We start from the raw sequence: 26,044 nt of genomic DNA, 5'->3' as shown, positions 1-26,044 counted from the left end.
ATGGATGTGGGCACGTACATGCACGAACACCCACCCACCCCCACGTTCTCCCCGCTTTTGGCACATGATGGCAGAAAGGTTAGCCATCACTGGACTAGATGATGGGCAGCAGAGCCTCCTATTCCAGAAATAGGTGTCATTTGGTACAACAAAACATAACCACACACTTTCTGGCAGAGTCTTCACCTCCTCTTCCAATACGTCTCAAAGATGGCATAATTTTTTTTTCAGTGGCAGGAAGGTTTCCACTACTAAATTGTTCGGCATTCTGAAATCTATACTGGTGTGCCAGTTGCGACCCTACCTGAATCGGGAGGCTCTCACAACAGTCACTCGGGCCCTTGTGACCTCTAGGCTGGAATACTGCAATGTGCTCTACATGGGGCTGCCCTTGAAGAGCATCCGGCGACTTCAGCTAGTCCAGAACGCAGCCGCGCGAGTGATCGTGGGTGCACCTCGGTTCACCTACATAACACCTATCCTCCGCGAGCTGCGCTGGCTACCTGTCGATCTCCGGGTGCGCTTCAAGGTGCTACTTGTCACCCATAAAGCCCTCCATGGTAGTGGATCTGCGTACTTGAGAGACCGTCTTCTGCCAATTACCTCCCTGCGACCAATTAGATCTCATAGACTAGGCCTCCTCCGAGTCCCATCTGCCAGCCAGTGCCGGCTGGCAACTACAAGGAGGAGGGCCTTCTCAGTAGTAGCTCCGACCCTTTGGAACGATCTCCCCGTGGAGATTCGTACCCTCACCACCGTCCAGGCCTTCCGCATAGCCCTTAAGACCTGGCTAGCCCATCAGGCCTGGGGACAAAGATAATTGCCCCCACCCGAATGATGAATGAATGTTGCTCATTATTTTATTCTATGTTTTGTCTGTGTTATTGTTTGTATATCCCTCCCTTGATTTTATGTAAGCTGCCCTGAGTCCCCTCAGGGAAAAGGGCGGCCTATAAGTGTTAATAAAACCTTAAAACCCTATACATGACAACCTCCACTCGTATATTGTGTGCAGGGGTTCAGAGAGGCCTATGTTGGAAGAAATGTCCATCTGGGTTCAGTTCCAAGTGGGAAGAAAGACACTAGAAACACGGAGGCTGCTTGGAAAGATGGTTTTTAATGGTGGACAGGATCACGTGCCATGAAGATGTTGGGTGAAGAGGGAAAAAAAAGGAAGAGATGCTGAGGGTGCCTGAGTTTTATGCCCTCTCTGGGCTTTTGAATTTGAGCTTGTATTCTGATTGGTTGTCAGACTCCCAGGAAGCCACGCAGGGGCAACTGTGCAGGCTATCCTGAGTCCCAGGCTTGGTCCCAGGTACTGTGTGATGAGATGGGTAGAAGGCTAACCCTATCATGTCCTGAAGGCCATGTCTTAATCCCATCACCCTGGAGCTGAAGGGGGAAAGGGGGCTACAGGAAGCTGTCTTTAAAACATTTCTTCTTTTCTCATCCAGAGAAATATAATATTCTGCCTTTTTAATACTTCCTGGAATATTTCATTCTTCTAGGAGAGGGCTGGGTGCTAATGTCCTACACCTAGAGGCCCAGAGACCCCAAAACAGGTTAGAAATCCCCAGGAACGGAAGCCATGTTGTAGAGTTGGTAATCATGGAAAGCTTTAACCGGCGCAACCTACCAAGCCCCTCGCTTTCTGCCTAAAAGGGTAAATGCCTGTTAGTAACATTTTGCCTCCTTCCTGTGACACCCCCCCCCCCCTCGGGGTGAAATTTTTTTAGAATTTTTTTTTTAGAATTTTATTAGAATTTGTAGGCCGCCCTTTTCCCTGAGGGGACTCAGGGCGGCTCACACAAAAACTGGGAAGGGGGGGAATACAGACAGTAGGACAACATGTAATAAAATAGCAAACAACATACATTCATCATTCGGGAGGGGCAACTATCCTATCCCCAGGCCTGACGGGCGAGCCAGTTCTTCAAGGCTATGCGGAAGGCCTGGACGGTGGAGAGGGTACGAATCTCCACGGGGAGCTCGTTCCAAAGGGTCGGGGCTACTGCTGAGAAGGCCCTCCTCCTTGTAGTTGCCAGCCGACACTGGCTGGCCGATGGAATGCGGAGGAGGCCTAATCTATGGGATCTTATCGGTCGCAGGGATGTAATTGGCAGAAGGCGGTCTCTCAAGTATCCAGATCCACTGCCATGTAGGGCTTTATGGGTGATTAATAGCACCTTGAAGCGCATCCGGAGATCAACAGGTAGCCAGCGCAGCTCGCGGAGGATAGGTGTAATGCGGGTGAATCGGGGTGCACCCGCAATCACTCGCGCGGCTGCATTCTGCACTAGCTGAAGTCGCCGGATGCTCTTCAAGGGCAGCCCCATGTAGAGCACATTGCAGTATTCCAGCCTAGAGGTCACAAGGGCCCGAGTGACTGTTGTGAGAGCCTCCCGATTCAGGTAGGGTCGCAACTGGCGCACCAGGCGAACCTGGGCGAACGCCCAGGTTCCTGAATTGACTGAGCTCTCTGCATTGCCAATTTTCAAAGGACATTATGGACTGGGAGGGAGGTTTCTCAGACAGAGATAAATTGGCCTTGAAAGACCGGCTCGGATATGTGGTTCTCTCCCTGCCCCCTCTCCAGAATACACTGCTTTTCTCTCACCAGGTCAGATAATAACCTCCTTTGACAAATCTGTGCAAAGGGAAAAAAAGGAGAAGAAGGAGGAGGAGGAGAAGGAAAAAAAGAGAGGTTTGGTAGCTTTCCTAGTCCTCAGGAACGCTGAAGGGAGTCCAGAGCTGACATGAAATGTTCTATACATCAAATGTAAAAACCAAGATGGATCCTTTTTCATTAAGCAGGGGTCCCTTAACTAGCAATTTTCAAAGTCAAAAGCCGTACGCAGTATGTCATGCAATTTTATAGATCTCGGTGCCTGCCATAAAATGTTTTACGATAGCTTCATTCCCGCATTATTAGTGGCTGTCTGGTTCTGAGAGCACAGCCATTTGATAATAGTCTTAAAGCACCCCAAATTACTTACCTGTAAGGCCACATTCCAGAGCTGTGTGTTTGTTGACAGTTTGAATAAGTTTAGTGTCCTTGCGTGATACTTTGCCTTCAAATAAACCTGTTGGAATCCTCAATAGCTCCTTGGCAGCTGACAGGGGACTGTCATTGGGTTTAACCCTTGGGAGGGGTAGGTTATCTTGGGGAGTTAACCTTTTTGCATTGTTAACTGCAGTGCTTTATGCACAGGCAACTGTTGTGATAACCCCAGTAACCGAAGCCATACATCACAGTAAAGCAATCTGGAGTGACAAATAACTCTGGATAAAAATTTACAAGGCTTGAATGTATATTGTTCTTGGGTGGTTCTTGAGGCTTTTCTGCCCTTTCCCATCATTTTCATAGGAATTAGGGTTGTGTTTAGACTACAATTTTGTCTTCAAATGGAGATACGCTTGTTTATTTTATTTAATACCAATGCTCTGTTTTATAGTGGAAGAATGTTGAAAATCGTATTCATAGATTAAGGCTGCCTGTGTGTGAATAGAATCATTGGTAAACCTATATCCTACTTTTGGATCTAATCTTCCACATAGAATCTGTAACCGATTGGATGTGAAAAATGCACTTATAGAGTTGATTTAGATGCAACCTTCCTGACTTCAGAAACAGTGGGAAAATGTTATGTTTACAGTGGTGGGATTCAAAATTTATTACTACTGGTTATGTGGGCATGGCTTGGTGGGCGTGGCAGGGGAAGGATACTGCAAAATCTCCATTTGCCCCCCACTCCTAGAAGAAGGATACTGTAAAATCCCCACTCCAGATACTGTAAAATCCCCATTATCTCCCCACTCCAGGGAAAGGATGCTGCAAAATCCCCATTCTCTCCGCACTCCAGGGGAAGGATATTGCAAAATCCCCATTCTCTCCCCACTCCAGGGAAAGGATGCTGCAAAATCCCCATTCTCTCCGTACTCCAGGGGAAGGATACTGCAAAATCCCCATTCTCTCCCCACTCCAGGGAAAGGATAGTGCAAAATCCCCATTCTCTCCCACTCCAGGGGAAGGATACTGCAAAATCCACATTTCCTCCCTATCAGCTGGGACTCGGGTAGCAGAGAATAGATGGGGGCATTGCCAGTCAGAGGTGATATTTACCAGTTCTTCGAACCACTCAAAATTTCCGCTACTGGTTCTCCAGAACTGGTCAGAACTTGCTGAATATCACTTTGCATCTTTACATATCCCATTGACCGTTTCTCCAACCTTCTCCTATAGTGACTTAAGCATGGAGCTTGTGGTTTGATCCTGGTTAGTCCTGTATCCATACATAGTGAATGTGAGAAGGGAGAAATTAGGGAGAAGTTGTTTTGTTTTTCATTCCCTGCTACATAAATCAAAATGTATGTGTTAGTGATGTATTTACAGCAGTCCTGATCATTACAACATTCATTTGTTCTTTGTTGTTATTTTGCTTTTCTCCAACTTCTTATCTCCCTTTTTTCCTCTCCCTCTTTTCTTCATTTCTTTTTCCTTTCTCTCTTTCTCTTTTCAATCTCTCTCTTCCAAGAAGAGTTACAGGAATTTGGGTAGGGCCAGTTTAGAGAAAAGGAAGACTAGGAGGGACATGATATCAGTGTTCTAGTATTTGAGGGGCTGCCACAAAGAATAAGGAGTCAACCAATTATCCAAAGCACCAGAGGGCAGGACAAGAAACAATAGATGGAAACTAATCAAGGACAGAAGCAATCTGGAATTAAGGAGGAACTTCCTAACAGTGGGAACAATTAACCAGTGGAGCAGCTTGCCTTCAGAAGTTGTGGCTGCTTTATCCCTGGAGGTTTTTAAGAAAAGACTCGGCAGCCACCTGTCTGTATATGGTATAGGGTTTCCTGCTTGAGCAGGGGGAGGGGTTGGACTAGAAGACCTATGTGTTCCACCTCTATTCCGATTGATTGATTGATTGAAAACATTTGCACTGGCTCTTCCACCACTTCTTAATCCCTGGGAAATGTACCTGAAATTAATTTGGGCTTTTTGATGTCTTTCTGATTTGGAGTGATAGTGCTGTGTGGCCTGCCAGCGGAGCTGGTGGCAGACTCAGACAGTGAGGAGATTGGGGAGGAACATGGGCCAGTCCTGGAGTCTGGGGAAGGCTCTGATGAGGGCTCTGTTTTGGAGGCAGAGATGGGGCCAGAGCCGTCCAACAGTTATCAGCTGCCTCCGGAGTCAGACATCAGTGGGACGGAAAAACTGCTGGAGCCTGTTCCCGATGTGCACATGCACAGAGCTGCCAGGAGAAGGGAGCAGTTAACTCGGGAGTAAAGACACAGGTGGCTGATGAATGGCCCCACCCATAGGGAATAAAGAGGAGTGAAAGGGGAGTGGAGTTGCGGGAGACAATTAGTTTGCTTAATTATTGTCAAGATTTGTTCGTGACTCTTAGATACTCTTTGCCAAGTATTTCCTTGTACAGAGTTGCATTTGGAAGAGATCGGCCTGGCAGCTCTCCAAGTCTGATAAGGTCTGTGGTTGTAAATTCACCCTTGAAAGACTGTTTGCTGGGACTTTGCTGGATGTGAATGAGAGGAATTCATATTTGCTTAATAAAAAGGGGTTTTGTCAGGACAAGGAGTCTGCTTCATGATTTTGTGAAGCCGTGGTCAGAACAGGTAGGTGTGATACCACTCCATGTTGCTTGATCCAGAGGGGGTTGCCCAATGAACCCCTCTAAGAGGAAAAATGGGGTCCCTGTTCCTCTCCCCTGGGCAGAAGGGATTCAAATGCCAAGAAGGGATTGGCAAGGAAAAGCAGTTGCAGATGTCAGTCGCTTCTCTGTTCCTCAAAATGACATCATGATACAGGAGGCATCGGCACTGATGACAAGGTGGCTTTTAATGTCTGCTGCTAATTGCCTTTCATACTTCATTGTCCTCTCTTGTGTGACATCTGCCTTGCCAAGATGACTGGGAACACTCTCCTGTCCGTCAGCCATTCGCCATTCAATGCTTCACTCCTGTTTCCCGGGATGTGAGAACCGCTTGTTCTCTTTGTTTCGGGAACAGAATTGTAGACATTCTCAATCCCATGGAAAACCTTTCTGACTTCATAGTTCTCCTGCAAAGATCCGTTTTCTTTGATGGAGCCACAAAAGGTTAAAAATGTAAGACTTTGGCCCAACGTTGGCGTAGAGATGACACGAGGCTGTCAGGATCTGTCATGGGTTTCGTGACGGCCCATTTCTCATGGCCATCTTTCACGAGGTCATTCGGCCTCTGCCAATTAGGTAATCCTGGATGTTTTCTGCACCTGAATATTAATCTTTTTTTGCCTTCCATTTACGAGGGTGTTTGTAGTCTTCCCAAACTTTGCTCTTGACATATTGCTTCCTTCTGTTCCATGGATTTGAAAGAAGCCCTTGTACTCTGGATCCTTTTGCACAGTAACACAAGAGGAGGTATTGTCTTCCCTTGGAAGATAAGGGACATCAGAGGCAGCTGAAAGGCCATTTGGAGAAGTTAAGAGATGTGTGAGTGCATATTTCAATATCCCCAAGATATCAAACAATGCTGAACAATTGTCTGGCTCAGGACACAGTTACACTTTAAAAAGAGGCCTCCCTGATGTTTTTCTGCAGGAGTGTTATTTCTACCATGGAAATGACATGGCTGAATGTTGTGATCAGGTTGCTAATGGATTTTAGCATAGGTCATAGGGAGCTTATACGATTTCATGATGACCTTTTACAATCTCCCCCATCTTAGACAAAGTAGGACTGATGGTCTTTTTTTTTGTTTTGTTTGGTCTGCTTGTCAAAAGGCTAAATAATTAATTAAAGCATGACCACTCTTGCTTCTCCAACTTGGAAGGCACCCAATAATGAGTTTAGACAGGCTTTCAAAGACTTCTTAGCAGTTTTTCTTGAGAAAAGTTGAGTGTTCCATTACTGCCCAGTTCCTACTCTTATTTATTGAGTTCAGGCATATAAAAACGAACCTATGAAATGATCACCCTTTATATATGTCAGCCCCTGGATAGGTGAGGCAGCCAGCTCTATATGCCTGTGAATCAGACTGATTTCTGGAACGATGGTCTATATAAATTTGGCATTTGTGAGTAACATTATCAATCACCTTTCTGTTTCCTGCCAGGAATGGATCTGGCATTTCCTCTCCCAGTCTCCAGTAAGTCTGTTTCATATCTCAGTGCCTGGCTGTAAATAGCAACTACTTGAGATGAGTTGATATTATCATCTTTCGGGGATGGGGGTTGTTTTTTTTTAATGTTGATTTATGCCAGAGCGTGCCGCCATGTTCTGTCTGCTTTATTGTGAATAAAACAACATGTGTGGGTCAATGCATTGAGCTTCCAGTTCTTGAGGGAAACTTTAGAGGAAATTGAAGAAGGATCTAAAATGCAAACATCAACCAAGTGTGTTCCTTAGACAAAAGATTATGTGCACTTCTCTAGTAGTGCAAATCTTATATCATCAAGAAAAATCACCAATCTTATTAAAACGTTTTCTCTTGCCTCAGATGTTTTATTGAAGCTTTGATTTCTAACGGAATAATAGAGTTGGAAGGGACCTTGAAGGTTTTCTAGTCCAACCCTCTGGTCAAGCAGATGATCTTATACCATTTCAGACAAATGGTTGTCCAGTTTCCTTTTTAAAAGCCTCCAGTGAAATTTGGACTCAACTTGAAGTTAGAATAGAATAGAATAGAACATGGATTAGGAATAGAATAGAATAAAATATGGAATAAGAATAGAAGAGAAGAGAATAGACTAGAATAGAATAACAGAGTTGGAAGGGATCTTGGAGGTCTTCTAGTCCAACCCCCTGCCCAGGCAGGAAACCCTACACCACTTCAGGCAAATGGTTATCCAACATCTTCTTAAAAACTTCCAGTGTGGGAGCATTCAGAATTTCTGAAGGCAAGTCATTCCACTGTTTAGTTGTTCCCACTGTTAGGAAATTTCTCCTTAGTTCTAGGTTGGTTCTCTCCTTGATTAGTTTCCATCCATTGCTTATAGTCCTACCCTCTGGTACTTTGGAGAATAGGTTGACACCCGCCTTCTTTGTGGCATCCCCTCAACTATTGCAACACTGCTATCATGTCACTCTTATGCATTCAACAAAACATGCCTCTCTGGTAATGTCACCTAATTTGGATAACGAAACATCTGCAAGAAAACAACCAAGCTCAGAGAGCACCAAGTGTCAGGTGCGCCTCCCTCAATAACCAAGAAAGAAAACTCCTAACTCCATTGTTTGTGGAATTAAAATACTTTTACTGGTTATGAAAAGATAGCTGCGAAAGTAAAGCAAGATCTGAGGCAGGAAAGCACAAGCAAATACATATCAAATGATAACCCAGCCCCTCCCTCCAACGACCCCACCCCAGTGTCCAATCTGCAACCCCCTTAGGTGTCATATGGGGTGCATCTCCAAAAGGCATCATCAGGTTGGTATGCATGACGGTTGGCCTTGACCAAGTCCAAACACCGGCCACCAGCATGCGCAGAAGATGATGAGAAGAAAACTCCCTTTTCCATTCACTCCTGTACCATTTATTCCCATCCCAAATACCATGCCCCCACCCTCCCCATTTCTTATGGCAGCCAATAGTAACTGACACCAAGGATCCCTTACTTTTTTTGTCTCTTAAGGTTCTGCCATAGCTTTATTTTTCGGAGAAAATAAGGCAAATGTATTAGGCGAGCATGAACTTGTGAGCATTCCAGTGTTGAGCTGTGACTGTCTTTTCAACATTGCTGCATGTTGGTCTCATCCAGTAGCTGCAGGCATATGTCTGGTTTTTTGCAACTCTAAAGTAGACTGGAAAAAGACTACAAAAATCAGGACGGTCGCAAACAGAAGCCAAATCAAAAGGCCTGGTCCAGTCGTATCCCCAAAAACCGCAGCATACAACTGACCAGTGGGTTTTGTTCTGCTTTGGGAAATTATTCTGAAGTTGAAATGTTTTGCACATTCGGATTACAGATGAACAGAGTTGAAGGGACTTTATAGGTCATCTAGTCCAACTGCTCAAGCAGGAGACCCTACATCATTTCTGACAAATGGCAGTTCAATCTCTTCTCAGAAGTCTCAAGTGATGAAGTTCCCACAACTTCTGTTCCATTGGTTGATCATTCTCACTGCCAGAAAGTTCCTCCTTATTTCTAGGTTGAATCTCTCCTTGTTCAGTTTCCATCCATTATTCCTTGTCTGGCCTTCAGGGGCTTTGGGAAATAGCTTGACCCCCTTCCTCTCTGTGGCAGCCCCTCAAATATTGGAAGACTGCTGTCATGTCTCCCCTGGTCCTTCTCTTCACTAGACTAGCCATGCCCAGTTCCTGGAACCGTTCTTCATATGTTTTAGCCTCCAGTCCCCTAATCATTCTGGTTGCTCTCCTTTGCACTTTTTCTACAGTCTTAACTTCTTTTTTATAGTGTGGTGACCAAAACTGGATGCAGAACTCTAGGTGTGATATTACTAGGGCTTTATAGAGTGGTAATAGTACCTCACTTGATCTTGATTGTATCCCTCTGTTAATGCATTTTAGGATTGCATTGGCTTTTTTGGCTGCCATTGCACAGTTGGCTCATATTTAGCTGGTTGTCCACTAAGACTCCAAGTTCCCTCTCACAGTTTCTGCTGTTAAGCCTGGTTTTGCCCAGTCTATATGTGTCCTTTTGGTTTAGTATCATCTACAAATTTGGTAAGTTCCCCTTCTATTCCCTCATCTAAGTCATTTATGAAGATCTTGAAGAGTACTGGGATCCAAAGAGATGCTAGGGAAAAGTTTATCTGGCATACGATGTCCCCGAAGAAACTTAGCTGAGGTTAATTTAGGGGTAATTTGAATCTGTTATAAATGGTTTTTTTTTAACTTCCTGCCCACCCTCCACTCTCCAAGATTCCTTGAGTTGTTTAACATTTGGTTGTTTTGTTGCTGTAGATATTTTTTTTAAAAATGATTTTTCCCTTGGCTGCTCAAGTGATTTTATGTTTTGACTGATACCCAAGAATGTCTCAAGAGTGTTATTGACTGGCAAAGGAATGGATAAGTTTAGGAGGAAATTTGGGGAAAAAAAGACTAGTTGAAAAAGAAGGAATAATGAAATGCTGGCAGTTACCCTGCTGCTTAAAGAAAACACAACAAATAATGAGTGCAATCATTTGAACAGAAATCAAGAGTAATACAGTATCTCAGTCCAAGTTAGCCTGCACAAGTTTTTATCTCTGCTGCATGCAAGATTACACAACAGAAATTGTTTGGTGCTGTGCCCTTAGCATCCTTGGAAGAAAATATAGCTATAACCCTAATTCCAAAGTTATTTGTTCATGCAAAGCTGAAGAAATTGAGTCTTTGGGACACTTGTTATAAAGCCCTAAGGCTTTTTGAGATATTAGACTTGGCACCTATATTTTTTCTCTTTTTGGTTAAAATCCAGGATAGGATTCAGGAAATAGATATGCCCTTTCTTCAGTCGGTGTACGGGTTTATGAATAATGTAGTTATATTTTGTTTAGTGCCACCCTAATATAACAATCATGTGCAGCATTTTAACAGGATTACTGAGGAATTAACTAGGAAAAGGTACACAAGTAGTTCTCAAATTAACCCACTGGGATCAGAATTTCCTAAGCAAGCTAGCTTATGTGAGTCACCTGATTTTATGACCTTAGATAAATATTCTCAGTGCACTGGCCACCATGACGCTTCAACCTGCACGGTGGTAGAACAACCATACAATCACCTACATTACTAAAGAGTTTCTGTGCATAAAATGGTGCATGGATCAGGATTCTTCATGCAGGAGAAGACTTTGGGACAGGGAGGAAATAGGTAGCATGCCTGAAAAGACTCAACCTATAGGGAGTTTTGAATATTATATATCATATACAGATTGTGAAAAATGTGGCTTATAAGGAAATAAGATTGCTTATTCCATGAGTTGCTGCTTATCGAAGCAAAATGGAAAGAAAGAAAGAAAGAAAGAAAAGAAATAAGAAAGGAAAGAAAGGGATAAAGCGAGAGGGAGGAAGGGAAGGAAGGAAGATAAGGAGGAAGAAGGAAAGAAAAAGAAATGAAGAAGAAAGACAAAAGAGGAAAAGAGAAGAAAAGAAGAAGGTAGGAAAGAAGAAAGGAAATGAAGGAACAAATACAATAAATAGGAAGGAAGAAGAAAGAAAGAAAAAGAAAGAAAAAAGATAGGAAAGAAGGAAGGAATGAAGGAAAAATAAATAAATAGAAAGGAAGGAAGAAGAAAGAAAGAAAGGAGGGAGAGAGAGAAGAAAGAAGAAAGGAAGAAGAAAGAAAGGAAAGAAAGAGAGGGAGGGAAGGAAGAAAGAAAGAAGGAAGGAAGGAAAATGATAAATAGAAAGGAAGGAAGAAGAAAGGGAGGGGGAAGGAAGAAAAAGAAAGGAAGAAGAAAGAAAAAGAAAGAAGGTAGGAAAGAAGGAAGGAATGAAGAAAAATAAATAAATAAGAGAAAGAAAGAGAAAGAAAGAGAAAGAAAGAGAGAGGGAGGCAGGCAGGCAGGAAGGAAGTAAGGAAAAATAAATACTGAAATAGAGATCCTTCCTTAAAATGCGCTTGTCTTAAATACATTACCTTGGAAAATGGCATTTTAAGTGGAAAGGATTTTCTAACCTCTGAAACCTGTATTTCTTTGTTTTATTAGGCATTTTGTCCTTCATAAATTAACCAACCTGAAGTTCCTGGATTCTCGAAAAGTCAGCAGCAAGGAACGGGAAGAGGCCATTGTGAGGGGAGCCTTCATGAAAGTGGCAAAGCCCCTGGATAATGAGGTAAGCCGCTCAACATGGCCTTCATGTGAATCGTGGTTGTTGTTGGGTTTTTTTTTTTTTTGGAAGGAACAGCCAGCTGGAGACAACTCGGTTTCGAATTTTTTGCCTAGCTTTGTTCTTCAGCTGAAAATAAACCTAGATGGCAAGAACAAATGTCAACATTTTATTCAACTGGCTAAACTTAGCATTCTCTTTTTCAACTGCTTTGTTCTTTTGATTACGTTGCGCATGGCCATTTAAGGAATCGGTGACTGTCAGGAAGAATTTCTGGTGTCCATGGGTGGAAAAATCAATTTGTTGCATACATTTACTTCAGGGTTGGGATTCAGCTGGTTCAGACTAGTTCAAGAGAACGGGTAGCTTCGACGATCAGCTGGGAGCGAACTGGTTGGCTCCGACGATCAGGTTGGATCTCTGGCCCCTCCCTGCGCTCTACTTACCAATATCCTCTCAGCTGATTTGCACGGCAGAACAGATTGCTGCGTCTCAGCTGTTTTACTCACCGGGACTTCAGGAAAAGGTAAGTTTTAGGGCTGTTCTCAACTGAAAAATGTGCACAAAGTTCGCGTGAAGCAAACCAGTTGTTACACCGGTCGAATCCCACCACTGTGTACCGAAATTAATGTTCACCATATATGCATTGACTTTATAACATTGATCATCACGTTTAATCCACCAAGTCATGTTAAGTTTACTGGTTAGTTCTCACGTGCCAAGCATTAGAAATGTCGTTGATATCACTTTAAAAATAATTTGCTGGGTGAAATCCAGAAAAAAAAGCAAATATCATTTTCTCAGGTTTAGTTTTCTTTGGTTTTCCCCTTTAATTTTTCTGCCATGCTGATCTGTGTTACCTCTTAACCTGCTCTTGAGAATTGGGAAAACTTTGAGAGCAGGGCAGGGTGAGGTCTTTGCTGGAGGAAGAACTGGCAAAAATTCTTCCTCTGATCATTTACTCATTCTTGGATTTAGTAGTATTTATTTATTTCAAAGGGATGCCGTGGCTCAGTGGCTAAGATGCTGAGCTTGTTGATCAGAAAGGTCATCAGTTCAATGGTTCGAATCCATAGCACCATGTAATGGAGTGAGCTCCTGTTACTTGTTCAGCTTCTGCCAACCTAGCAGTTTGAAAGCATGTAAAAATGCAAGTAGAAAAATAGGAACCACCTTTGGTGGGAAGGTAACAATGTTCCGTGTGCCTTTGGGGTTTAGTCATGCCGGCCACATGACCACTGAGACATCTTCAGATAGCTCTGGCTCTTCGGCTTTGAAATGGAGATGACCACCGCCCCTTAGAGTTGGGAATGACTGGCACATATGTTTGAGGGCAACCTTTACCTTTGCCTTTATTTATTTCAACATCTGTACACTGTGTACACAAATACACCTATAGTTTGTACAGGTAGACCTCGACTTAACAATGGTTGATTTAGTGACTGTTCAAAGTGACAACAGAGCTGAAACAAGTGATTTATAACCATTTTTCACACTTATGACCAATGTAGCATCCTGATGGTCATGTGATCAAAATTCAGATCCTTGGCAACTGACTCGTATTTATGATGGTTGCAGTGTCTCGGGGTCATGTAAACCCTTTTTGCGACCTTCTGACAAGCAAAGTCTGTTAGGAAGCCAGATTCACTTAACAACTGTGTTCCTAACTTAACAAGTGCAGTGATTCACTTAACAACGGTGGCAAGGAAGGTTGTAAAATGGAGCAAAACTCGCTTAACCATCATCTCACTTAGCAACATACATTTGGGGGCTCACTTGGGGTCATAAGTCGAGGACTACCTATAAGAAGAGGCAAGAAGAAAATTAATCATCATTTCTATTAATATTTTTAATAGTTCTTATTAGACAGTTGGGCTCATACTTTACTAATGTCTTAAAATATTCTGACCCTCACAATAAGTGAAACTGTTTGTTTTTAGCAAACGGCTTCTTCCATTCCTAAATCTTGCAACCTGCAGATATTATAGCACCATCCATCTAGTTTTTGGTAATGATAGCAAATTACAACTGCTATATTTTTATAACAGTTGATATCAAACACCAATGTACTAATATCACCATATTTTAAATCTGAAAGTTTTCAACCCAGTTGACACCTTATCTCTTTTAAAGGGATGTTAATCAAGGAAAAAGTGAGTTTAAGGACAGTTTCTAATTGATAGTCTCTTCCTGCAGTCCATTGTCTGAAATAAAATTTTCTAAACTCACTGGGTAACCTGAAGTCTTGGGGCTTTTTTCCAATCATTCCATTCCATCTTGCAAACAATATAATTTTTGAATTAGTTATCTGCTAAATCTTTCTCCAAAACATGTAGTTATTTCTCCAATCCTTTTAGCGCTCAGTTCCAGTTTAATGTTTTGAACAGGCTTTTTAAAAAATTTCTTGCTGTGGAATTGCTAGGTCTTAGCTAATATATTACCTTTTGTAAGCATTTTAGGTATCATGAGCAAATGCCTCTTGGTGTTAGGATTATTATTATTATGCTTTATTATATGTTGCCCATCTAGTGGTTTATCCGAGAAAGTCTGGAGTTGGCTTGAATCTGTTAAAATGAATTTGTTGCATAAAATCTGTATGTGCAAATCCTTGCCCGTAACCACACAGACTACATTGGAAGTTGTTACTAGGATGACCGCAAGTACTCTAATGATTATCATTATTGTAGTCCCATATTACTAATCCTGGCTCAGAAAAGTTTGCAAAACATTTTGAAACCATCAACCATAACACACACACACGTCCTTAGAAAGAAGAACCCAATATGTCCAGCTCTGAAAGGCAATCTGACCAGAGGTGGGTTTCACATAATTTTACATTATACATTGAAAATGTGAGGGCGCGCATTCTGTGCATAAATGTGGCCTTCCATGCATGAATTTGCTGACACATGCACCTTGCACGCATGTGTGTGGCTTAGAAAATGTTGCTAAATAGGACAGCATAGTGCCGGGGCAGGTGGGTGGGCGGGGCGGGCGCACCCGCAGGTCACCACTATCGGTTTGCCTGAACTAGTCTGAACCGGCTGAATGCCACCACTGAATCTGACTCTAGAGTAGCTAAACGGTAAAGGTAAAACTTCTCCTTGGACATACTGTATGTGTTAGTCGTTCCCGACTCTAGGGGATGGTGCTCATCTCTGTTTCAAAGCCAAAGAGCCAGCCCTGTCTGAAGACGTTTCTGTGGTCATGTGGCCAGGATGACTAAACGCTGAAAGCGCATGGAATGCTGTTACTTTCCCACCAAAGGTGGTTCCTATTTCTCTACTTGCATTTTACATGCTTTCGAACTGCTAGGTTGGCAGAAGTTGGGACAAGTAACAGGAGCTCACTCCATTACGCAGCACTAGGGATTTGAACCGCTGAACTGCCAACCTTCTGATAGACAAGCTACTATCCTATAAATGCCCGAATTAACGGAATAGTCTTCAGTGGTCATCTAAAAGAAGATTTTCTCAACAGCGAGGTCTGCAAAACTTTACTCCTGTATTTGTAAATTGTGAGACAAACCAGCCATGAGAATAATCTCTCCAGGTCTCCGCAAGCTGATATTTGGATATTGTTTGAAGAAATTGAGCTTTGAAATTGTAAGATGTCACTCATCTTAGAGTAGGCAGACCCGTCTCTACCAGTCGCAGCTTCTGGACCATTTTTGAGGTTATGAGGCTACAACGGTAAAAGAATTTATAGAAAAGATGACTTTGGGAAGGTCTACGGAAACCGTCGCAAATCATCTTTTGCGTTGAGCCTTCCGGTCTGCCACATTTATTGCTGTGGGAAACTGGGAGGGGGGATTATATGTGTGAGGTATATATAGTCAAAATAACAGTCCTTTCCCAGAGAGTCAAGGACATCCTACCCTGCCCCTTGAGTGGTGTGACTGGGAGGTGTCTCCAGTTTTGGACAGTGCCTGATTGGACCATGTGATGGACAGATGACATGTGATGGACAGGTGGGTGCTGAACGGGGACTTGTCTTTTTATTTGGGTGGGAAAAACCTGGAAGCTTTCAGATTTGGCTTTTCCCAGATGTGCCAATATGACATCTCTAATAAAATGAAACTTTGAGGAAACTCAAACCTCGGAGTCTTCTTTCGTGGGGGGTCTTACTTGGAACCCTGACATTATGCTTTGTAGAAATGTTTGGTGCAACATCAAATATCTTCAGATACTTAGATTGTCCATAATTCTTTTGCTGCCAGTAAGATTTCAATATATCAGTGCAATTTGTTTCTCCCTGACCATATTCTTACACCTTAATCGAATTCACTGTGGAATATGACTATATGGTTAAAAAAAAAAGATTATTACTTTTGCTGGTCTATGACCCCAATAATGATTGATTGGTTGGTTGGGATTGTTTACCCATATTCCTCATTAGATTCGTATTAATTTCAAATCTATGTATATTAAAATGTGGGCGTTGAGAGGAATTTGTGAGATTTGGTATGGAAATAATTATCAGAAGGAAAATGAAGTATTCTTAAAAACATTAATTGGCTTGACACAGAATTGTGCTTTTTTTGAACTCCATGCTGCCTTTAGTCTTATTTTCACCAAGTGTCTAAATTTAAGTCTAATTTTATGGCGCTACATTGGCATCCGAGAACATGTTCAGAAGGGGGGGAAGTAGTGATACAAGAGTAGGGTTACACTACAAGAATTGCTTTCATTTCACTCTTTAGAGAGCACCTTGGCTTCTCTAAAAGCAACATGGAGGCAGAATATTTTCCTCCACCTTATAATTAAGGTAAAGGTTACCCTCGCACATATGTGCTAGTCGTTCCCGACTTTAGGGGTGGTGCTCATCTCCATTTCTAAGGCGAAGAGCCAGCGCTGTCTGAAGCAATCTCCATAGTCATGTGGCCAGTATGACTAAACCCTGAGGGCACAAAGCGCTGTTACCTTCCCGTCAAAGGTGGTTCCTATTTTTCTACTTGCATTTTTATGTGCTTTCGAACTGCTAGGTTGGCAGAAGCTGGGACAAGTAATGGGAGCTCACTCCCTTAGGCAGTGCTAGGGATTCAAACCACCGAACTGCCAACCTTTCTGATCGACAGGCTCAGCGTCTTGAAATAAATAACTACTACTAAATCCAAGAATGAGTAAACGTCCCTGGCTTATGTTTACTTATATGCAAAAGTAACGAGCAAACACCCAACGTCTGAGGAAATGATAAATATTTAATTCTCCCCAACTCCCTGCCTTTCTCGGATTTTTTAAAAAGTTCTTTTATTTTATGCTATGTTTTCTTAGCAGAATGCGGCTTGCTTTTCCTTTGCTTCATTTCATCTTTTGTGGCTCCGAGTCTGTTTATGATGGGACTGTCATAATGGGGAAGGCACGGCCCCATTCATTAGAAAACAGCTTAACTTAGCAATGCTGGGCTTTCTCTTGCTGTGTGAAATGAGTTGAACTTCATTACCCAGCGATGTTTATATTTAGAAATGTCAAAATATTGAACATCCGTCTGATGCTTGATTTAAAATAAAAATAAAACGCGGAAGTCTTGCTAGGCAAGGGGCAACGTGCCAAACAAGGGAGCTTCATTTAATGACCGTACCATAAGCTCATTTTTTCAGCATAAGGGTTGATCAAAGTAGAAGAGGCCTGTCCAGTGTGAAGTATGTTGCTGTGTCTGACAGCTCTTCACATCAGAATGACAGCTGAAGAATACGACAGTCAAAGTTGCTTAATTATGTCTCGGCTTTGTAATTATTCATCTCTGTTCCTGCACTTGTCATTTCGCTGACATAATTATTTAGAGCTGTGCCCTTGTTCTGCAGAAGCGTGTACAGGAGTACCAGCAGTGAGTAACAGGTGCAGAGGAGGAGGGACAGTAGAGGGAGAGGGAGGGAGAAAGGAGGGAGAGAGAGAGGAGAAAGAAGGGAGAGAAAGAGGGAGGGAGAGAGAGAGGGAGGGAGGGAGAGAGAAAGGGGGAAGGAGAGAGAGAGGAAAAGGGAGGGAGAGAAAGAGGGAGGGAGAGGGGAGAAAGAGAGGAGGAATGAAGGAGAGAGAGAGAGAAGGTGGGAAGGAGAAAAAGAGGGAGAAGGGGAAAAGGAGGGAGAGGGATGAGGAGGGAGGGAGAGGAGGTGGGAGGGAGAGAAAGAGAGAGAGGGATGGAAAGAGAGGGAAGGGAGGGAGCGGGAGAGAAAGGGGAGGGAGGAGGAGAGCGAGTGAGCGTGCAATCATTTGGACATAAAATGCCAAGTCCATTCTCTTATTTGTAAAGGAACACAACATTTTCCTGCCAACCCCTGTTAATAGGAATTCTCTAAGAATACTCCAAAACAAGAGGGTTTTTTAAATATATATTTTGAATTTTCAGCAAATATTTCTAGAATATCCACTATGAAATCTCTTTTGGATCAAAGCCTATATTTGATAAGCTTGATGGACATATCCATGAAGTTTTCTTGACATTAGTGCTTTGCAATTGCCTTCTTCTGGAATTCTGATTCTAGTTTATAGGCATGGATTTCCTGATCGCCTCCCACCCAGATCCTACATAGCTTCTTTCAGATTCATTTAAGTGAAGTAGCCACTATCCTATAGCTAAGTTACACAATTAGACAAAAACTATAACCCAAGAGAGTGATTGAGGTCACTTGCTTCATTTGTTGTTTGTATAACCTTTTTAATTATTAAGACATTTGCTAGTTTTTTTTAATATGTCTACTCTAGTATCTTTTCCCATATAATTCAGATCAGTCTGAGTCTTCTTTACCTGTAAAGCTTGTTCCTCTTCAATAACACAATCCCCTTTTAAATACAATCTATCTATGGAAGCAGATATTCTTAAATTTAAATGCTGACTTCAAAAATATCCTTCAATATACCAAACATTACAATATTTTGTGTCATTTTGTCTTAGTAATTTAAGTGTTCTTCTCCCCTAATTGTAAACGTTCTAGTTCTTTCTAGCATCTAGTGTTTCAAAGTCTCATCTTATGTTGTTGTTTTTGTTGTTGTTAGTTGCGAAGTCATGTCTGACCCATTGTGACCCCATGGATAATGTTTCTCCAGGCCTTCCTGTCCTCTATCATCCTCTGGAGTCCATTCAAGCTCATGCTGACTGCTTTGATGACTCCATCCAGTCACTTCTTTCTTTGTCGTCCCATTCTTCTTTTGCCCTCAATCTTTCCCAGCATGAGGCTCTTCTCCAGTGAGTCCTTCCTTCTCATTAGGTGGCCAAAGTATTTGAGTTTCCTATTCAGGATATGGCCTTCTAAAGAACAGTCAGGGTTGATCTCCTCTAGGACTGACCTGTTTGATTGCCTTGCAGTCCAAGGGACTCCAGCACCAGAGTTCAAAGGCCTCCATTCTTTGGCACTCAGCCTTCTTTATGGTCCAACTTTCACAGCCGTACATTGCAACTGGGAAACCTATAGCCTTGACTATACACACTTTTCTTGGCAGGGTGATGTCTCTGCTTTTTAGCATGCTGTCTAGATTTGCCATAGCTTTTCTCCCCAGGAGCAAGTGTCTTTTAATTTCTTGGCTGCAGTCCCCATCTGCGGTGATCTTGGAGCCCAGGAAAATAAAATCTGTCACTACCTCCATTTCATCCCCATCTGTTTGCCAGGAATTGAGAGGGCCGAATGCCATGATGTTTTTTAAAGGTATTCAAAACAAAAGCATTTTTGCAAGGAAGTCATTCTAATAATCAATTTTAAAATCTTATTTCAAATTTATCTGGGTCCTTAGTCAATTGGTAACTTACACAAACCAGAGTTCTAACCTTTTGCTGTTTGTTCCATTGCCTTGTGTTTCAACGGAGGAAGGTGCTCATGCAAACGAAGTATGCATACACATACACACTCATATTTTTGGTTCTGCACTAGGCAAACTGGTTGTTAAGTTATGTGAAGCCCTCCCCCCCCCCCGCTAATACCTCTCCAAACCATGCCAAAATCCAGAACCCAAATACATTGAATATTTTGATCCCACTTATTCTAGAACCCTAAAGAGATACTGGCAGACCAAGTGTGGTAGCTACACCCTTTTTAAAGAACTGTATGTTATTTGAGGATAAGAAGGAACTGTGGAGGGGGGAAAAGCTAGATAGTTAAGAGTGATGAGCAAGTTGAGTGATTTTGCCAGTACAGGTCTGAATAGAGAAGATAGGAGCAAATTGAAAGCTCTGTTCAGCAAGATGGATAGTTATCTTGTCAACTGATAAACAGATCAAGGAAGAAAAGCTTGGGACTCCAAGGAGTTGGGTTTAGTCTTAGACATATTGAGTTTAAGATATGATGAAGTGTCTGAGTAGATACGTATATTAGAGAAGCCCTTGGAGTTTTAGATTTGGGGAACACCTTGATCAAAAATGCCTGCAAAGAATATAAATCTTTCCATTACCCATCATTCAGTTACAACTGTCCAGTTGCCTTTTGAAAACCACCTTTGGGACACCTTGATCAATCTTCAAATGAAACAATGGATGGAAACTAACCATTACCAAGGAGAGAAGCAGCCACGGGGGGGCTGCAGAGGTTGGTTGCTGCTGGATTGGCCCAGTTGAATCGGACTGGTAGTGGAATTCAGGCCTGGGTCGCAGAGCTTGACACGCCCCCGAACCAGTTTCCTCGCCGCCGCTGATGTGGCCACCATGTTGGATTTTAGTGACTGCGCATTTGCAATCCACTGTAAATTGTTCTGCACATGCACGCAGAACAATTTACATTGAACAGCGCCTGAGCGTGCAGCATGCGTCAGGTTAACTGGTAGATCCAACCAGCGCTTGGGCCCCGCCCAACCACCCCAGTGCTATTCCATCCTATATAATTCTGGTTTTGATGCTGTGTGCACTGCTGACATTTTTGGTTCTGGCTGAATCGGTTGCTACATTATGTGATGCTCACCTCTGGAAGCAACCTAGAACTAAGGAGAAAGTTCCTAACAGTGAGAGCAATCAACCAATGGAATAGCTTGCCTTCAAAAGTTGTGGGTGCTCCACCACTGGACGTTTTGAGAAAGAGATTGGGCAACCATTTGTTTGAAATGCCTAGTGTCTCCTGTTAAGCAGGGGGGGTCAACTAGAAGATCTCCAAGGTCCCTTCTAACTCTGTTATTCTATTCTATTCTATTCTATTCTATTCTTATTCCATATTCTCTACTCTTCTCTTCTCTTGTATTCTCTTCTACTCTATTCTTATTCCATATTCTATTCTATTCTATTCTTATTCCATATTCTCTACTCTTCTCTTCTTTCGTATTCTCTTCTCTTCTACTCTATTCTTATTCCATATTCTATTCTATTCTATTCTTATTCCATATTCTCTACTCTTCTCTTCTCTTGTATTCTCTTCAACTCTATTCTTATTCCATATTCTATTCTATTCTATTCTATTCCTATTCCATATTCTATATTCTATTCTATTCTTATTCCATATTCTATTCTCTTCTTTTGTATTCTCTTCTCTTCTACTCTATTCTTATTCCATATTCTATTCTATTCTGTTCATATTCGATGTTCTATGTTATTTTCTTTTTTTGCAAGAGTTTCTAAGAGTTAAATCCTTTTGGAGAAGCACAGGTGTATTCTTTTCCCAGAGTTTATCCAGAGGAAGGAAAGATATTAACATTAAAGTATTGTTGCTAACAAACTTTTAATAATGTTTTTTTTAAATAATGGTCCCCTGAACAAAACAAAAAAGGGATAGGCTGTTGCAAAATAAACCAACCAGAAGTAAATATGCTTGGGATGAGCATTTAGGTGCAAATGGACAGCCAGTATTGATGGTGCCTGATGAGCTTTGGTGAAACCAGATGGATTCGTAACTGGCTGACCAACCACACTCAATGTGTAGTCCTCAATGGAACTGCATCTACATGGAGGGAGGTATGCAGTGGAGTACCCCAAGGCTCTGTTTTAGGCCCAGTACTCTTCAACATCTTCATCAATGATTTGGATGAGGGAATAAATGGGGAACTCATCAAATTTGCAGATGACACCAAGCTGGCAGGAATAGCCAACACTCCGGTACATAGGCTAAAGATACAGAAGGATCTTGACGAACTTGAACATTGGGCACTATCTAATAAAATGAAATTCAATGGTGAAAAGAGACATTTAGGCAAGAAAAACAAAATGCACAGGTACAGTATAGGTGGTATCTTCCTCAATAGTAGTAACTGTGAGAGGGATCTTGGAGTCCTAGTGGACAACCATTTAAATATGAGCCAGCAGGGTTCAGCAGCTGCCAAAAAAGCCAACACAGTTCTAGGCTGCATAAACAGAGGGATAGAATCAAGATCATGTGAAGGGTTAATACCACTTTATAATGCCTTGGTAAGGCCACACTTGGAATCCTGCATTCAGTTTTGGTCACCACAATGTAGAAAAGGATGTGGAGACTCTAGAAAGAGTGCAGAGAAGAGCAACAAAGATGATTAGGGGACTGGAGACTAAAACATATGAGGAACGGTTGCAGGAACTGGGTATGTCTAGTTTAATAGAAAGAAGGACTAAGGGAGACATGATAGCAGTGTTCCAATATCTCAGGGGTTGCCACAAAGAGGGAGTCAAACTATTCTCCAAGACACCTGGGGGTAGAACAAGAAGCAATGAGTGGAAACTAATCAAGGAGAGAAGCAACTTAGAACTGAGGAGAAATTTCCTGACAGTTAGAACAATTAATCAGTGGAACAGCTTGCCTCCAGAAGTTGTGAATGCCCCAACACTGGAAGTCTTTAAGAAGATGTTGGATAGCCATTTGTCTGGAACGGTATAGGGCTTCCTGCCTAGGCAGGGGGTTGGACTAGAAGACCTCCAAGGTCCCTTCCAACTCTGCTATTGTATTAAATCATTGATTATGGTCTCCTTCTGGACTAGCTGAAGTAATTGGGAATGGGGGCACTGACCTACTATTCTCCTCCTCTTTCTCTGGTTGATTTTAGTCATGTTGACATGAAAGAGAGGTTGAACTTGCAGCTCTTCACCTGCAGAGTATCTCGGAGTCTGCCACCATCATCCCTCATGCCTAACAGCCTAATAAGAGCTGATACCATCACATCACACCATGATTTCTAGAGAGTGTAACAAGACAGGCTTAGATGCTCTGTTTGTAGGCTTGCAGTTAGTCACTGCTGGAGATTGATGCTGGACTAGATTCTCTGATTAGTACAATAATATTAATATAATATGATAGATAGATAGATAGATAGATAGATAGATAGATAGATAGATAGATAGATAGATAGATAGATAGATTTAGAGATAGAAGGGTGATACATATATGGATGGAAAGAGAGAGAGAGAGAGATCTAGGAAGGAAGGTAGGAAGATGATGATAGATAGATAGATAGATAGATAGATAGATAGATAGATAGATAGATAGATAGATAGATTCAGTATAGAGAGATTTCATTATAGAGAGATTTCAATATAGAGAGATGATACAGATATGGATGGATGGATGGATGGATAGACAGACAGACAGATAGATTAGATAGATGCATTTACACACACACACACGTACATACGTACATATGTGTACACACAAGTACATACGTACATATGTGTATACACAATATACAATAAACCTGTACCCATATGCCTGCAGAAGCATTCTTCTAGTCAAGAAAGGAAAGAGGAATTTTAAAGTATTTAGGGGTTCGGGGGTTTTAAAAACTGAAAATGTTTTATGATAAAATCATTCCCTGTAAAGATTGAAACCAAAGCAGGATTTGTAAAATCAAACAATAAAGGGTTGTGTTCATTTTGTATATACCATTGTTCAATTGAATGAACAGTGGTTCACATTGCTTTCTATGGGCCTAGAAATACAAACCCAGTGTCTTACTTAGGATGATTTCCAATCTGATCCAGAAACTTCTGAACTGTCAGGTGTTAGGCCTGCAGCCATATTTTCTTTTGGATCTTTGGCCTGCCACACTTTCTATTATTCTACTATGCATTTTTCTATTGTGGGAAAATGGGAGGGGGGATTGTACAAGTGAGATGCGATGTAGCCATAACAAGAAAGCCAAGGTCATCCTTTGTCTCTCCACCTCTGCACCTGACCGGAACAGGATAGGAGGAACTGCTAGCTTGGCAGTGGAAGATTGAACTATGTGATGAACTTGTGGGTGTGGAGGCAAGATCTTGAACTTTCAACTAGGTGGGGAAAACCGGGAAGCTTTCAGATTCGGGTTTTCCCAGATGTGCCAACATGGCTCTCTTAATAAATTGGAACTTTGAGCAATACTTTGCCTTAGACTCTGATTTACTTTTGGATGCTATTTGGCACAAGGCACAAAAGACCAGGTCCACACATAAAGCTGGTTTATTGCTAAAAGCCTATACATAGGAATCTTCTCAAGTAATGGCCATATCTGGTAGAGATAGATAAGGACCAAGGAAGGTTGGACTTGTGACTACGTAGGGATTATAGTCTGATTCCTCTTTTCTCTCTGTCCCCAGATTCTGCCTTTTCCTTCTCCTACAAACTTGTCTTTGGACAGCTTGCCTTATAATCATCATTTCCACCTCTTCCTTTTATTTCACAAGGATAGGTCAACTCAAAGGGGCTCATGAAAGGGAGTGTCACACTTTGCTCTGAATTCCTTGTTTTATTACTTTGAAATCTCTCTCATTCATCTGGGGTATGTTTTTCTTTTTTCTTTTTTAAAGTGTCAAACAGAAGGGGCCTTTCTAGACTGCAGCAAATCAATAATCCTGAGAACATTAAAAGAAAATGCAATACCCAGTTCTGAACCTTAAGATAAATATATACATTTTTCCAGCTCCTTATATCCTTCACTACTGATACACATCTTGAAAGTTTGGACTTCTGAGCATGAGCCCTCTGGCTTTTATCCGTGTCACTTAAATGAGTTATCAGGAACATTTAAAGCCAAGCTAATATACAAAAGAAAAAAAGGGAGAACAGCTGGTGTCCCTCTCGGATTTTTTTTGAAAAAAAAAAGTTTGGCCTTTTTAGTTAGGCTTAGCCTTTCTGCCATCACATGGCTGGGATAATGGTGATGATGAAAAAGTCAGCACAATTGTAGAAGGTGCTGTCAGCCAAAAGGGTGATCCTGGAGGCCAACTGTATGTCTATCCCAGGGGTGGGTTCTGGCAGGCACTACTGCCAGTTTGCTCATGTGCGCGCTGCGCACGCATGCACAGTACAATTAAAACAAGATGGTGGCACCTATGGTGCCTCCTGGAGTACTGGTTTGAGGGCATGGCAGACCTGGGTCGGTGCCAGTTCCAGTGCCAAACCACTACCGATTTGGCTGAACCAGTCCAAACTGGTAGGAACCCACCACTGGTCTACCTGCAAGTATCAGGGACTCCAATGACTTTGAACAATGATGGTTAGCAAAGAGGTGTAAGAAAAATCTGGAGTTTAACCCTGATGGTCAGCTCAGTGGGCAAGACTGGCTCCCAGGGGTCAGTTTTTGGACTCCCATTCGTAGACTTCTTCTTGGCCATTTTATGGAAAAGAATAAGTCTAGATCCATAATGGCGAACATATGGCACGCATGCCAGAGGTGGCACGCAGAGCCCTTTATGTGGGCATGCGCGGCGTTGCCAGCTGGTCTTTGGGTTTCCGGTGTGTACATGCATGCCAGCCAGCTGATCCTGGGAACAGACTTCCGCTGTTTGTCTGCCTCACTGGTGTCCGACTCTGAAGGCAGCTGATAACTGTCAGACGGCCCTGGCCACATCTCTGCCTCTGACGCAGAGCCCTCATCAGAGCCTTCCCCAGAGTCCAGGACTGGCCCATCTTCCTCCCCAACCTCCTCACTATCCAAATCTGCTGCCAGCTCTGCTGGCTGTGAAAGGGGGGGGGGGGCACAACAGTTATTTATTTCCCTTGGAGGGGTGGAATGTAGGTTTCTTTTATATACGTATACCTACATGCAAATATACACGTACACATTTCTCTCGAGGTGGCAAAGTTTCTAGGATTAATTCCACTTGGATTTAGCAAGTCTAGATTGACAGAAAGGGAGGCTGAACATTGCACAGGACTTTTTGTCTGCACTTTTCATTTTTCCTTCTGTTTACTATTCCTTTTGAGGGGGTGGGTTGTTTTTAAAAACAGGTTCATTTTCCCTCTAGGTAAATGAATGTTTGCTTGTGCGTTGTCATGAAGACAACACAACCCAGTTGTATGACTGCTTCAGTGGTGCAGAAATGTAATTTTTCACAGAGTTTGACAAAGTTGGCAATCTGTATTGCTTCTTCCTTTTGAAGATACTCCTGTACGGCCTTTGAAGCATTAAATTACTGCT

General features: G+C 42.3%; 1 protein-coding gene across 1 annotated transcript in view; it reads left to right on the top strand.

The window, feature by feature from the left end:
* Window positions 1-26,044, top strand: part of LRMDA (leucine rich melanocyte differentiation associated) — a 978,066-nt gene that overhangs the window by 582,496 nt on the left and 369,526 nt on the right. Inside the window, exon 5 of the mRNA XM_032231521.1 lies at window positions 11,657-11,783. Within this exon, the coding sequence (XP_032087412.1) occupies window positions 11,657-11,783 (127 nt within the window). The remainder of the gene's footprint in view (window positions 1-11,656; window positions 11,784-26,044) is intronic.

Source organism: Thamnophis elegans, chromosome 15, assembly GCF_009769535.1.
Source record: "Thamnophis elegans isolate rThaEle1 chromosome 15, rThaEle1.pri, whole genome shotgun sequence".
Classification (NCBI taxonomy): Eukaryota; Metazoa; Chordata; class Lepidosauria; order Squamata; family Colubridae; genus Thamnophis; species Thamnophis elegans.
Note: the sequence above shows the minus strand (reverse complement) of the source record. Positions and strands in the feature narration are given on the sequence as shown.